The sequence below is a fragment of the Oncorhynchus tshawytscha genome, linkage group LG33 (genome assembly GCF_018296145.1).
Source record: "Oncorhynchus tshawytscha isolate Ot180627B linkage group LG33, Otsh_v2.0, whole genome shotgun sequence".
NCBI classification, from domain to species: Eukaryota; Metazoa; Chordata; class Actinopteri; order Salmoniformes; family Salmonidae; genus Oncorhynchus; species Oncorhynchus tshawytscha.
The window spans coordinates 48,793,023-48,809,448 of NC_056461.1; the positions used below are offsets into that span (position 1 = coordinate 48,793,023).

Below are 16,426 nucleotides of genomic sequence, written 5' to 3' on the forward strand. Positions count from 1 at the left end.
TCGTAAGGCCTAGTTTACAGTAGTATAAACCCTTCATAAGGCCTAGTTTACAGTAGTATAAACCCTTCGTAAGGCCTATAGTTTACAGTAGTATAAACCCTTCATAAGGCCTAGTTTACAGTAGTATAAACCCTTCATAAGGCCTATAGTTTACAGTAGTATAAACCCTTCGTAAGGCCTATAGTTTACAGTAGTATAAACCCTTCGTAAGGCCTATAGTTTACAGTAGTATAAACCCTTCGTAAGGTCTATAGTTTACAGTAGTATAAACCCTTCATAAGGCCTATAGTTTACAGTAGTATAAACCCTTCATAAGGCCTATAGTTTACAGTAGTTATTACCCTTCGTAAGGTCTATAGTTTATAGTATAAACCCTTCATAAGGCCTATAGTTTACAGTAGTATAAACCCTTCATAAGGTCTATAGTTTACAGTAGTTATTACCCTTCATAAGGCCTATATATCTAGTTTACAGTAGTATAAACCCTTCATAAGGCCTAGTTTACAGTAGTATAAGGCCTATAGTTTACAGTAGTATAAACCCTTGGTAAGGCCTATAGTTTACAGTAGTATAAACCCTTCATAAGGCCTAGTTTACAGTAGTATAAACCCTTCATAAGGCCTATAGTTTACAGTAGTATAAACCCTTCATAAGGCCTATAGTTTACAGTAGTATAAACCCTTCATAAGGCCTATAGTTTACAGTAGTATAAACCCTTCATAAGGCCTATAGTTTACAGTAGTATAAACCCTTCATAAGGCCTATAGTTTACAGTAGTATAAACCCCTAGTGTCTATATAGGACACACCCCTAGAGTCTATATAAGACAGTTCCCTAGAATCTATATAGGACACACCCCTAGAGTCTATATAAGACAGTTCCCTAGAATCTATATAGGACACACCCCTAGAGTCTATATAAGACAGTTCCCTAGAATCTATATAGGACACACCCCTAGAGTCTATATAGGACAGTTCCCTAGAATCTATATAGGACACACCCCTAGAGTCTATATAAGACACACCCCTAGAGTCTATATAGGACACACCCTAGAGTCTATATAGGACACACCCCTAGAGTCTATATAGGACACACCCCTAGAGTCTATATAGGACACACCCTAGAGTCTATATAAGACACACCCCTAGAGTCTATATAGGACACACCCCTAGTGTCTATATAGGACACACCCCTAGAGTCTATATAAGACACACCCCTATAGTGCACAGTTCTGCAGTAACAAACATTGATGGTTTTAACATTAAAAGTGGTTTTGAACCTAAACCTAATAGGCTGACCACACTGCTCGCATAGCGTTCGTGAGCGTTGCAAAATAAATTTAGAAATGTTATTCAATTATTACACTCACACTGCTCGCGCACGCCAACGAGCGTCTGCGTTGCCAAGGGCTAAAATAGAAGTCATTTCTATTTCTGACCCAGATCGCACTGCAAGTCCTGCCTTTCCCATCTCCTCATTGGTTTATTAGAAGCAGGTACCCACGTACCATCTCCTCATTGGTTATACCCACGTGGGTGATTGAAAGATGAACTGTTTTGCCGGTCATCATGGTAATACTATGAAAGTTTAGATGCCAATCACCATATAAGTTCAAAGATGAAAATACCTGGAAGGAAGAGAGATGACAAAGGATTCGGTTGACCGTTTTATGTGTGGATTAATTGTCGGAGCAGAGGACCTTGTGCATTTCAGGTCAAATAAAAACTGTTTATATCCCAGGACAAATTAGCTAGCAACAGCAAGCCAAATAAATAGGACAAATTAGCTTGCAAGTGCAAAGCTAACTAGCTAAATTGCCATAAATGTTTAATGCTTTTCGACCTGTTCCCAAATTAATGTATTTGGTTGAGTTTGTTTTGATATTTTAACCTGCGTGTCGCGTTTGGTGTAGGGGGACAAAATACATTTATGCACGATGGCGCACGATGGCGCACGCGTGCAGCCGGTTTGGGTTCCGTGTTGGTTCCGATCGAATGTGTGTCAGCTACTTCTTCAGATACTGTGATGTTTCACTTTCCAGATGACTGATGGCAGCACACCATCAAGCATAGGCCGTTGTAGTATGTATAGTTTTACATTGAGACAACACATAGGCCGTAGTGGATCGAAACATGGTCGTTCCTAAACCCTGAGGGGTCTGAGTACATTCTGACAGTTACTTTTCTGAGTAAAAAATAAAAAAAGAATAAACAAGGTACCAGAAAATGACTTGTTTCTTTGTTTTTTATTTATTGAAAAGATAAAAAATAAAAATAAACAAATAACCGCTTTCATTTTCTTTGGCATATAAAAATAAAAATTTATTTGATATTTTTAATGTACATATTCTATGGAAAAACATCACTCACAAACATCACTACATTACTACACGCCCCCACCTGCCACTGTATTTCTCCCTGATTGAGTGTTGTTTTTTAAGGAATCTTCCTTTGTGGTGTAGTTTTACATTGAGACAACACATACTATTCACTGTATTTTAAATCCACAGTTAAATTAACGTATTCCCTTTGCTGTGAAGGCAGGCATGAATGAACTCATTCCCTTTGCTGTGAAGGCAGGCATGAACGAACTCATTCCCTTTGCTGTGAAGGCAGGCATGAATGAACTCATTCCCTTTGCTGTGAAGGCAGGCATGAACGAACTCATTCCCTTTGCTGTGAAGGCAGGCATGAATGAACTCATTCCCTTTGCTGTGAAGGCAGGCATGAACGAACTCATTCCCTTTGCTGTGAAGGCAGGCATGAATGAACTCATTCCCTTTGCTGTGAAGGCAGGCATGAATGAACTCATTCCCTTTGCTGTGAAGGCAGGCATGAACGAGCGAATCAGCGATCCAAGAATAAAACTCAGGTTTAACGTCAGAATCTTTACACACAAAAAAAAAATGTGTTGTCGCATCAAAGTTTGATCTACAAAACAAAAGGCCTTTTTAACTAGTAATAATATCCCAGATCTAGAACTGAACATGTCAAATTTTACATTCTCCAAATCTAGCAAATAACTGAACTCAGAATAATGATAGTTCGATAGTTCGATACTCCTGATAAGTGCACAATGGATATATGCTAACTACATCTAAGCTTTAAAGTGCTCTACAGTTCCCCTTGTGACAGATGCACACATGTCTCTGGCCTGAGGCCAGAGCTCCCACAAGATTCGCTTCTGGTTGTCAAAGCTACAGTTAATTTGTCATTTAAATACTTTCTTTGTATTCACTGGGGCACAGCGATACCTGGCTCAGCGGTACCTGGCTCAGCGGTACCTGGCTCAGCGGTACCTGGCTCAGCGGTACCTGGCTCAGCGGTACCTGGCTCAGCGGTACCTGGCTCAGCGGTACCTGGCTCAGCGGTACCTGGCACAGGGACAGAGAGGCGCCACAGTACCAGATCCGAAATGCTGGATAGAGGGGCTCAGTGAATGTGGAGGTGAATGTGTGCAGGTGGGTCATTGTGTCAGAGGAAACGCTGTAGAAGGACAGAGTGCCGGCCGGCCAGTCCAGATACACTCCTATTCTGTGGGATCGGAAGGCGTGGTCAGGTACGGTTGTGGGCTTCTTATTGTACCTGGCAGTGTAAATATCATTATTACAACTAAGAGTCCAGGACTTGTTATTATATCCAAGCCCACAGTCATGACCCCTTCCTTCCCTTCCTATTCCACTGTATGTTACACCAATATGGACCTCGTGCCCCATCCACTCCACCTCCCAGTAACAGCGTCCAGTCAGACCCTCTCTACACAGCACCTGATCCCAGTTCTCAAATCTCTCTGTGTGGTCAGGATACGTCTGCTCCTCATCCACCCGTGTCACCTTTCTGTTCTCCTCAGACAGAGAGGTTTTTGAATGCTGTGTTTGGATCCAGTGTCAATTGACAGGCATCTGACAGAAAGACAATAAAATCATCAATTCAATTTCACCTCAGAATCTGGGAGAGTTAAAAGTCACAACAACAAAAAAGTATTTCTGAATCCCAGAGACTTTTGACTAAAACATCATAATATTGAAGAAGCACTTTTTTCTTCTCATGTCAAACAGGAAGTCTGGAAAGACAGACTGAGTGGGCAGGAAGCTCACCTTGACTGGCGCTTCTTTGAAAACGACCCTTGTCAAGCAACATGGACTGGCGCTTCTTTGAAAACGACCCTTGTCAAGCAACATGGACTGGCGCTTCTTTGAAAACGACCCTTGTCAAGCAACATGGACTGGCGGTTCTTTGAAAACGACCCTTGTCAAGCAACATGGACTGGCGGTTCTTTGAAAACGACCCATGTCAAGCAACATGGACTGGCGCTTCTTTGAAAACGACCCATGTCAAGCAACATGGACTGGCGCTTCTTTGAAAACGACCCTTGTCAAGCAACATGGACTGGCGCTTCTTTGAAAACGACCCTTGTCAAGCAACATGGACTGGCGCTTCTTTGAAAACGACCCTTGTCAAGCAACATGGACTGGCGCTTCTTTGAAAACGACCCTTGTCAAGCAACATGGACTGGCGGTTCTTTGAAACGACCCTTGTCAAGCAACATGGACTGGCGGTTCTTTGAAAACGACCCATGTCAAGCAACATGGACTGGCGCTTCTTTGAAAACGACCCATGTCAAGCAACATGGACTCAGTGAGCAGTGTTGCAGTCAGATTATCTCAAGCAAATTTCCGGATATACAAAGCAACTCAGAACAGATTTTACAGGGTGAGTTCTGGTTTCTAGGGACCGAGTCGGAAAAATCAGAATCCGTGGTTAGCTAGTCATTGTTGTTCAAGCTAATAATATGGTTAGTTATATTTTATATCACAGTGGCCTCCCGGGTGGTGCAGTGGTCTAAGGCGCTGCATCGCAGCGTTAGCTGTGACACCAGAGACTCTGGGTTCGAGCCCAGGCTCTGTCGCAGCCGGCCGCGACCGGGAGGTCCGTGGGGCGATGCACAATTGGCCAGGGTTTGGCCAGCAGGGATATCCTTGTCTCATCGCGCACTAGCGACTCCTGTGGCGTGTAGGGTGCAGTGCACGCTAACCAGGTCGCTAGGTGTTTCCTCCGACACATTAGTGCGGCTGGCTTTCGGGTTGGATGTGCATTGTGTCAAGAAGCAGTGCGGCTTGGTTGGGTTGTGTTTAAGAGGATGCATGGCTCTCGACCTTCGCCTCTCCCGAGTACGTATGGGAGTTGTAATGATGAGACAAGAGTCTGTGCCGCCCCTCCAGTTTTTTTTTTTTTATATATATATATATATGGCTGTTTGTGTCTTGCAGTTAAGGCTATAGCTGTCAGCCGGTTTAAAGGTCGATTTACCGTGGTCTCTCGGTAATTGACCGTTAATTAACATAAACACATATAGTATCTCCAAGCTAAATACGAGCCATTGATGTCAATAAATCCATTATTTAATGTTATTCAGGTCTAAAGAAACATTATGATAGGAAGAAAAGGTATTTCAGAAGAACAGAATATGACTTGGTCTACTGTATGTTATCTGGCTATATGCCATAGGCTGTAGACTTGTTTAAAAAAATTTTTTAACCTTTATTTAACTAGGCAAGTCAGTTAAGAACAAATTCTTATTTTCAATGACGGCCTAGGAACAGTGGGTTAACTGCCTGTTCAGGGGCAGAACGACAGATTTGTACCTTGTCGGCTCGGGGATTTGAACTTGCAACCTTCCGGTTACTAGTCCAACGCTCTAGGCTACCTGCCGCCCCCACTCTAACCACTAGGCTACCTGCCGTCCCTCCACACTAACCACTAGGCTACCTGCCGCCCCTCCACTCTAACCACTAGGCTACCCTGCCGCCCCTCCACTCTAACCACTAGGCTACCCTGCCGCCCCTCCACTCTAACCACTAGGCTACCCTGCCGCCCCTCCACTCTAACCACTAGGCTACCCTGCCGCCCCTCCACTCTAACCACTAGGCTACCCTGCCACCCCTCCACTCTAACCACTAGGCTACCCTGCCACCCCTCCACTCTAACCACTAGGCTACCCTGCCACCCCTCCACTCTAACCACTAGGCTACCCTGCCACCCCTCCACTCTAACCACTAGGCTACCCTGCCACCCCTCCACTCTAACCACTAGGCTACCCTGCCACCCCTCCACTCTAACCACTGTTCTCTCATCAAATGATTCTATTTTAACCAATCAAACTATTCTCTTTACAAATATGTAAAAATGTGTTTCCATTTAGAATGGCCCATTAATGGGCAGGAACAGGAAGAGGAACAGAAACAGAAAGAGGAACAGAAACAGGAAGAGGAACAGAAACAAAAACAGGAACAGAAACAGGAAGAGGAACAGAAACAGGAACAGGAAGAGGAACAGAAACAGGAAGAGGAACAGAAACAAAAACAGGAACAGGAACAGAAACAGGAAGAGGAACAGAAACAAAAACAGGAACAGGAACAGAAACAGGAAGAGGAAGAGGAACAGGAGGCATGAAGTCTTGTCATAAGCAGTGTTTAATTTACACCCAAACTTACATTTCTTAAGTGCTGATTTTAACCAACACTCGGAATTATGATCCACACTGAGAAATCAGAAGAAGAGACACACATTTTAGGGGTTTTAGACAAGTGATATCATATGTGATTATATTATTATTTGGATAATACCAGACCTCATTTGATGCAAAACCATTTTAGCATAAATACTCAAAAACAACGGTTTTCAAGATACATTCTACTGTAAGTATTGTAAATAAATAAATAATATTTTATTTTATTTTTCTTCCCCTACTATTTTTCATGTCTAAAAAAAAGTCTGAATATTTAGTTGTATAGGAGTTGTAGTGTTTACCTGAGTTTCTCCAGTTTATATTGTGGATCTTCCACGATAGCAGAGAGCAGCTTCACTCCGGAGTCTCCTGGGTGATTGTGGGTAAGGTCCAGCTCTCTTAGGTGGGAGGGGTTTGACCTCAGAGCTGAAGCCAGAGAACCACAGCCTTCCTCTGTGACTAAACAGAATGACAACCTGCAGAATGGATTTCATTTCATTCTCAAAATGTGATTTAACCTTTATTTAAACTAGGCAAGTCAGTTAAGAACATATTCCTATTTACAATGACAGCCTAGGAACAGTGGGTTAACTGCCTTGTTCAGGGACAAGAACGACAGATTTTTAGCTTGTCAGCTCAGGGATTTGATCTAGCAACCTTTTGGTTACTAGTCCAACGCTCTAACCACTAGGCTACCTGCCTCCCCTACACTCTAACCACTAGGGTGCCTGCCTCCCCTACACTCTAACCACTAGGCTGCCTGCCGCCCCTCCCTCTAACCACTAGGCTACCTGCCGCCCCTCCACTCTAACCACTAGGCTACCTGCCGCCCCTCCACTCTAACCACTAGGCTACCTGCCGCCCCTCCACTCTAACCACTAGGCTACATGTCGCCCCCACTCTAACCACTAGGCTACCCTGTCGCCCCCACTCTAACCACTAGGCTACCCTGCCGCCCCTCCACTCTAACCACTAGAGTACCTGCCGCCCCTCCACTCTAACCACTAGGGTGCCTGCCTCCCCTACACTCTAACCACTAGGGTGCCTGCCTCCCCTACACTCTAACCACTAGGGTGCCTGCCTCCCCTACACTCTAACCACTAGGGTGCCTGCCGCCCCTCCACTCTAACCACTAGGTACCTGCCGCCCCTCCACTCTAACCACTAGAGTACCTGCCGCCCCTCCACTCTAACCACTGGAGTACCTGCCGCCCCTCCACTCTAACCACAAGGCTACCTGCCTCCCCTCCACTCTAACCACTAGGGTGCCTGCCTCCCCTACACTCTAACCACTAGGCTGCCTGCCGCCCCTACACTCTAAGGGGCGGCAGGCCCTTACACTCTAACCACTAGGCTACATGTCGTCCCTCCACTCTAACCACTAGGCTACATGCCGCCCCTCCACTCTAACCACTAGAGTACCTGCCGCCCCTCCACTCTAACCACTAGGCTACCTGCCGCCCCTCCACTCTAACCACAAGGCTACCTGCCTCCCCTCCACTCCACTCTAACCACTAGGCTGCCTGCCGCCCCTACACTCTAAGGGGCACAGGCCCTGTCCTACCCTCCACTCTAACCACTAGGGTACCTGCCGCCCCTCCACTCTAACCACTAGGCTACCTGCCTCCCCTCCACTCTAACCACTAGGCTACCTGCCTCCCCTCACTCTAACCACTAGGTACCTGCCGCCCCTCCACTCTAACCACTAGGTACCTGCCGCCCCCACCACTCTAACCACTAGGCTACCTGCCGCCCCTCCACTCTAACCACTAGAGTACCTGCCGCCCCTCCACTCTAACCACTAGGCTACCTGCCGCCCCCTCCACTCTAACCACTAGAGTACCTGCCGCCCCTCCACTCTAACCACTAGAGTACCTGCCGCCCCTCCACTCTAACCACTAGAGTACCTGCCGCCCCTCCACTCTAACCACTAGAGTACCTGCCGCCCCTCCACTCTAACCACTAGGCTACCTGCCTCCCCTCCACTCTAACCACTAGGCTACCTGCCACCCCCCACTCTAACCACTAGGCTACCTGCCACCCCCCACTCTAACCACTAGGCTACCTGCCACCCCCCGCTCTAACCACTAGGCTACCTGCCTCCCCTCCGCTCTAACCACTAGGCTACCTGCCTCCCCTCCGCTCTAACCACTAGGCTACCTGCCTCCTCCGCTCTAACCACTAGGCTACCTGCCTCCCCTCCGCTCTAACCACTAGGCTACCTGCCTCCCCTCCGCTCTAACCACTAGGCTACCTGCCTCCCCTCCGCTCTAACCACTAGGCTACCTGCCTCCCCTCCGCTCTAACCACTAGGCTACCTGCCTCCCCTCCGCTCTAACCACTAGGCTACCTGCCTCCCCTCCGCTCTAACCACTAGGCTACCTGCCTCCCCTCCGCTCTAACCACTAGGCTACCTGCCTCCCCTCCGCTCTAACCACTAGGCTACCTGCCTCCCCTCCGCTCTAACCACTAGGCTACCTGCCTAGGCTACCCCCCCGCTCTAACCACTAGGCTACCTGCCTCCCCTCCGCTCTAACCACTAGGTACCTGCCGCACCTCCGCTCTAACCACTAGAGTACCTGCCGCACCTACGCTCTAACCACTAGGCTACCTGCCTCCCCTCCGCTCTAACCACTAGGCTACCTGCCTCCCTCCACTCTAACCACTAGGCTACCTGCCTCCCCTCCACTCTAACCACTAGGCTACCTGCCTCCCTCCACTCTAACCACTAGGCTACCTGCCTCCCCTCCACTCTAACCACTAGGCTACCTGCCTCCCTCCACTCTAACCACTAGGCTACCTGCCTCCCCTCCCTCTAACCACTAGGCTACCTGCCTCCCCTCCACTCTAACCACTAGGCTACCTGCCTCCCCTCCACTCTAACCACTAGGCTACCTGCCTCCCCTCCACTCTAACCACTAGGCTACCTGCCTCCCTCCACTCTAACCACTAGGCTACCTGCCTCCCCTCCCTCTAACCACTAGGCTACCTGCCGCCCCTCCACTCTAACCACTAGGGTGCCTGCCGCCCCTCCACTCTAACCACTAGGCTACCTGCCGCCCCTCCACTCTAACCACTAGGCTACCTGCCGCCCCTCCACTCTAACCACTAGGCTACATGTCGCCCCCACTCTAACCACTAGGCTACCCTGCCGCCCCTCCACTCTAACCACTAGGTACCTGCCGCCCCTCCACTCTAACCACTAGGTGCCTGCCTCCCCTACACTCTAACCACTAGGGTGCCTGCCTCCCCTACACTCTAACCACTAGGTGCCTGCCTCCCCTACACTCTAACCACTAGGGTGCCTGCCGCCCCTACACTCTAACCACTAGAGTACCTGCCGCCCCTCCACTCTAACCACTAGGCTACCTGCCGCCCCTCCACTCTAACCACTGGAGTACCTGCCGCCCCTCCACTCTAACCACAAGGCTACCTGCCTCCCCTCCACTCTAACCACTAGGGTGCCTGCCTCCCTCTACACTCTAACCACTAGGCTGCCTGCCGCCCCTCCACTCTAACCACTAGGCTACATGTCTTCCCGCCCCTCCACTCTAACCACTAGAGCTACCTGCCGCCCCCTCCACTCTAACCACTAGGCTACCTGCCGCCCCTCCACTCTAACCACTAGGCTACCTGCCTCCCTCCACTCTAACCACTAGGCTGCCTGCCGCCCTCACACTCTAAGGGGCACAGGCCCACCCTCCACTCTAACCACTAGGCTACCTGCCGCCCCTCCACTCTAACCACTAGGCTACCTGCCTCCTCACTCTAACCACTAGGCTACCTGCCGCCCCTCCACTCTAACCACTAGGCTACCTGCCGCCCCTCCACTCTAACCACTAGGTACCTGCCGCCCCACCACTCTAACCACTAGGCTACCTGCCTCCCCTCCACTCTAACCACTAGCTACCTGCCGCCCCTCCACTCTAACCACTAGGTACCTGCCGCCCCTCCACTCTAACCACTAGGCTACCTGCCTCCCTCCACTCTAACCACTAGGCTACCTGCCGCCCCTCCACTCTAACCACTAGAGTACCTGCCGCCCCTCCGCTCTAACCACTAGGCTACCTGCCGCCCCTCCGCTCTAACCACTAGGCTACCTGCCGCCCCTCCGCTCTAACCACTAGGTACCTGCCGCCCTCCGCTCTAACCACTAGAGTACCTGCCGCCCCCGCTCTAACCACTAGGCTACCTGCCGCCCCCGCTCTAACCACTAGGCTACCTGCCTCCCCTCCGCTCTAACCACTAGGCTACCTGCCTCCCTCCGCTCTAACCACTAGGCTACCTGCCTCCCCTCCGCTCTAACCACTAGGCTACCTGCCTCCCCTCCGCTCTAACCACTAGGCTACCTGCCTCCCTCCGCTCTAACCACTAGGCTACCTGCCTCCCCTCCGCTCTAACCACTAGGCTACCTGCCTCCCCTCCGCTCTAACCACTAGGCTACCTGCCTCCCCTCCGCTCTAACCACTGAGGCTACCTGCCTCCCCTCCGCTCTAACCACTGAGGCTACCTGCCTCCCTCCGCTCTAACCACTAGGCTACCTGCCTCCCTCCGCTCTAACCACTAGGCTACCTGCCGCCCCCGCTCTAACCACTAGGCTACCTGCCTCCCCCGCTCTAACCACTAGGTACCTGCCGCACCTCCGCTCTAACCACTAGGCTACCTGCCGCACCTCGCTCTAACCACTAGGCTACCTGCCTCCCCTCCGCTCTAACCACTAGGCTACCTGCCTCCCCTCCGCTCTAACCACTAGGCTACCTGCCTCCCCTCCGCTCTAACCACTAGGCTACCTGCCTCCCTCCGCTCTAACCACTAGGCTACCTGCCTCCCTCCGCTCTAACCACTAGGCTACCTGCCTCCCTCCGCTCTAACCACTAGGCTACCTGCCTCCCTCCGCTCTAACCACTAGGCTACCTGCCTCCCCTCCGCTCTAACCACTAGGCTACCTGCCTCCCCTCCGCTCTAACCACTAGGCTACCTGCCTCCCCTCCGCTCTAACCACTAGGCTACCTGCCTCCCCTCCGCTCTAACCACTAGGCTACCTGCCTCCCCTCCGCTCTAACCACTAGGCAACCTGCCTCCCCTCCGCTCTAACCACTAGGCTACCTGCCTCCCCTCCACTCTAACCACTAGGCTACCTGCCTCCCCTCCCTCTAACCACTAGGCTACCTGCCTCCCCTCCACTCTAACCACTAGGCTACCTGCCTCCCTCCACTCTAACCACTAGGCTACCTGCCTCCCCTCCACTCTAACCACTAGGCTACCTGCCTCCCCTCCACTCTAACCACTAGGCTACCTGCCTCCCCTCCACTCTAACCACTAGGCTACCTGCCTCCCCTCCACTCTAACCACTAGGCTACCTGCCTCCCTCCACTCTAACCACTAGGCTACCTGCCTCCCCTCCACTCTAACCACTAGGCTACCTGCCTCCCCTCCCTCTAACCACTAGGCTACCTGCCTCCCCTCCACTCTAACCACTAGGCTACCTGCCTCCCCTCCACTCTAACCACTAGGCTACCTGCCTCCCCTCCACTCTAACCACTAGGCTACCTGCCTCCCCTCCACTCTAACCACGAGGCTACCTGCCATCCCTCCACTCTAACCACGAGGCTACCTGCCGTCCCTCCTCTCTAACCACTAGGCTACCTGCCTCCCCTCCACTCTAACCACTAGGCTACCTGCCTCCCCTCCACTCTAACCACTAGGCTACCTGCCTCCCCTCCACTCTAACCACTAGGCTACCTGCCTCCCCTCCACTCTAACCACTAGGCTACCTGCCTCCCCTCCACTCTAACCACTAGGCTACCTGCCACCCCTCCACTCTAACCACTAGGCTACCTGCCTCCCTCCACTCTAACCACTAGGCTACCTGCCTCCCCTCCACTCTAACCACTAGGCTACCTGCCTCCCTCCACTCTAACCACTAGGCTACCTGCCTCCCTCCACTCTAACCACTAGGCTACCTGCCTCCCTCCACTCTAACCACTAGGCTACCTGCCTCCCCTCCACTCTAACCACTAGGCTACCTGCCTCCCCTCCACTCTAACCACTAGGCTACCTGCCTCCCCTCCACTCTAACCACTAGGCTACCTGCCCCTCCACTCTAACCACTAGGCTACCTGCCTCCCTCCACTCTAACCACTAGGCTACCTGCCTCCCTCCACTCTAACCACTAGGCTACCTGCCACCCCCCACTCTAACCACTAGGCTACCTGCCTCCCCTCCACTCTAACCACTAGGCTACCTGCCTCCCCTCCCTCTAACCACTAGGCTACCTGCCTCCCTCCACTCTAACCACTAGGCTACCTGCCTCCCCTCCACTCTAACCACTAGGCTACCTGCCTCCCCTCCACTCTAACCACTAGGCTACCTGCCTCCCCTCCACTCTAACCACTAGGCTACCTGCCTCCCCTCCACTCTAACCACTAGGCTACCTGCCTCCCCTCCCTCTAACCACTAGGCTACCTGCCTCCTCTACACTCTAACCACTAGGCTACCTGCCTCCCCTCCACTCTAACCACTAGGCTACCTACCACCTCTACACTCTAACCACTAGGCTACCTGCCTCCCCTACACTCTAACCACTAGGTTACCTGCCTCCCCTCCACTCTAACCACTAGGCTACCTGCCTCCCCTCCACTCTAACCACTAGGCTACCTGCATCCCCTACACTCTAACCACTAGGCTACCTGCCTCCCTCCACTCTAACCACTAGGCTACCTGCCTCCCCTACACTCTAACCACTAGGCTACCTGCCTCCCCTCCACTCTAACCACTAGGCTACCTGCCTCCCCTCCACTCTAACCACTAGGCTACCTGCCTCCCCTCCACTCTAACCACTAGGCTACCTGCCTCCCCTCCACTCTAACCACTAGGCTACCTGCCTCCCTCCACTCTAACCACTAGGCTACCTGCCTCCCCTCCACTCTAACCACTAGGCTACCTGCCTCCCTCCACTCTAACCACTAGGCTACCTGCCTCCCCTCCACTCTAACCACTAGGCTACCTGCCACCCCCCACTCTAACCACTAGGCTACCTGCCTCCCTCCACTCTGACCACTAGGCTACCTGCCTCCCCTCCACTCTAACCACTAGGCTACCTGCCGCCCCTCCACTCTAACCACTAGAGTACCTGCCGCCCCTCCACTCTAACCACTAGGCTACCTGCCTCCCCTCCACTCTAACCACTAGGCTACCTGCCTCCCTCCCTCTAACCACTAGGCTACCTGCCTCCCCTCCACTCCACTCTAACCACTAGGCTACCTGCCTCCCCTCCACTCTAACCACTAGGCTACCTGCCTCCCCTCCACTCTAACCACTAGGCTACCTGCCTCCCCTCCACTCTAACCACTAGGCTACCTGCCTCCCCTCCCTCTAACCACTAGGCTACCTGCCTCCCCTCCACTCTAACCACTAGGCTACCTGCCTCCCCTCCACTCTAACCACTAGGCTACCTGCCTCCCCTCCACTCTAACCACTAGGCTACCTGCCTCCCCTCCACTCTAACCACTAGGCTACCTGCCTCCCCTCCACTCTAACCACTAGGCTACCTGCCTCCCCTCCCTCTAACCACTAGGCTACCTGCCTCCCCTCCACTCTAACCACTAGGCTACCTGCCACCCCCCACTCTAACCACTAGGCTACCTGCCTCCCCTCCACTCTGACCACTAGGCTACCTGCCTCCCTCCACTCTAACCACTAGGCTACCTGCCGCCCCTCCACTCTAACCACTAGAGTACCTGCCGCCCCCTCCACTCTAACCACTAGGCTACCTGCCTCCCTCCACTCTAACCACTAGGCTACCTGCCTCCCCTCCACTCTAACCACTAGGCTACCTGCCTCTAACCCTCCCTCCACTCTAACCACTAGGCTACCTGCCTCCCCTCCACTCTAACCACTAGGCTACCTGCCTCCCCTCCACTCTAACCACTAGGCTACCTGCCACCCCCACTCTAACCACTAGGCTACCTGCCTCCCTCCACTCTGACCACTAGGCTACCTGCCTCCCCTCCACTCTAACCACTAGGCTACCTGCCGCCTCCACTCTAACCACTAGGTACCTGCCGCCCCTCCACTCTAACCACTAGGCTACCTGCCGCCCCTCCACTCTAACCACTAGGCTACCTGCCGCCCCTCCACTCTAACCACTAGGTACCTGCCTCCCCTCCACTCTAACCACTAGGCTACCTGCCGCCCCTCCCTCTAACCACTAGGCTACCTGCCGCACCTCCACTCTAACCACTAGGCTACCTGCCGCACCTACACTCTAACCACTAGGCTACCTGCCTCCCCTCCGCTCTAACCACTAGGCTACCTGCCGCCCCTCCGCTCTAACCACTAGGCTACCTGCCCCCCTCCGCTCTAACCACTAGGCTACCTGCCGCCCCTCCACTCTAACCACTAGGCTACCTGCCGCCCCTCCACTCTAACCACTAGGCTACCTGCCGCCCCTCCACTCTAACCACTAGGCTACCTGCCGCCCCTCCACTCTAACCACTAGGCTACCTGCCGCCCCTCCACTCTAACCACTAGGCTACCTGCCGCCCCTCCACTCTAACCACTAGGCTACCTGCCGCCCCTCCACTCTAACCACTAGGCTACCTGCCGCCCCTCCACTCTAACCACTAGGCTACCTGCCGCCCCTCCACTCTAACCACTAGGCTACCTGCCGCCCCTCCACTCTAACCACTAGGCTACCTGCCGCCCTCCGCTCTAACCACTAGGCTACCTGCCTCCCCTCCGCTCTAACCACTAGGCTACCTGCCGCCCCTCCGCTCTAACCACTAGGCTACCTGCCCCCTCCGCTCTAACCACTAGGCTACCTGCCGCCCCTCCACTCTAACCACTAGGCTACCTGCCGCCCCTCCACTCTAACCACTAGGCTACCTGCCGCCCCTCCACTCTAACCACTAGGCTACCTGCCGCCCCTCCACTCTAACCACTAGGCTACCTGCCGCCCCTCCACTCTAACCACTAGGCTACCTGCCGCCCTCCACTCTAACCACTAGGCTACCTGCCGCCCCTCCACTCTAACCACTAGGCTACCTGCCGCCCCTCCACTCTAACCACTAGGCTACCTGCCGCCCCTCCACTCTAACCACTCCCTCCACTCTAACCATGAGGCTACCTGCCGTCCCTCCTCTCTAACCATGAGGCTACCTGCCGTCCCTCCTCTCTAACCACTAGGCTACCTGCCGCCCCTCCACTCTAACCACTAGGCTACCTGTCGCCCCTCTGCTCTAACCACTAGGCTACCTGTCTCCCCTCCGCTCTAACCACTAGGCTACCTGCCGCCCCTCCGCTCTAACCACTAGGCTACCTGCCGCCCCTCCACTCTAACCACTAGGCTACCTGCCGCCCCTCCACTCTAACCACTAGGCTACCTGCCGCCCCTCCACTCTAACCACTAGGCTACCTGCCGCCCCTCCACTCTAACCACTAGGCTACCTGCCGCCCTCCACTCTAACCACTAGGCTACCTGCCGCCCCTCCACTCTAACCACTAGGCTACCTGCCGCCCCTCCACTCTAACCACTAGGCTACCTGCCGCCCCTCCACTCTAACCACTAGGCTACCTGCCGCCCCTCCACTCTAACCACTAGGCTACCTGCCGCCCCTCCACTCTAACCACTAGGCTACCTGCCGCCCCTCCACTCTAACCACTAGGCTACCTGCCGCCCCTCCACTCTAACCACTAGAGTACCTGCCGCACCTACACTCTAACCACTAGGTACCTGCCTCCCCTCCACTCTAACCACTAGGCTACCTGCCGCCCCTCCACTCTAACCACTAGAGTACCTGCAGCACCTACACTCTAACCACTAGAGTACCTGCCTCCCCTCCACTCTAACCACTAGGCTACCTGCCGCACCTCCACTCTAACCACTAGAGTACCTGCCGCACCTCCACTCTAACCACTAC

General features: G+C 52.9%; 1 protein-coding gene across 1 annotated transcript in view; it reads right to left on the reverse strand.

Annotated features, from left to right (window-relative positions):
- Nucleotides 1-2,226: 2,226 nt before the first annotated feature.
- The window catches only part of LOC112237331 (protein NLRC3), a 23,639-nt gene continuing 9,439 nt past the window's right edge, over nucleotides 2,227-16,426 (reverse strand). The window contains 4 exon segments of the mRNA XM_042311343.1: nucleotides 2,227-3,866; nucleotides 3,868-3,901; nucleotides 6,494-6,540; nucleotides 6,810-6,983. Of these exon segments, the coding sequence (XP_042167277.1) occupies nucleotides 3,215-3,866; nucleotides 3,868-3,901; nucleotides 6,494-6,540; nucleotides 6,810-6,983 (907 nt within the window). The 3' untranslated portion in view covers nucleotides 2,227-3,214.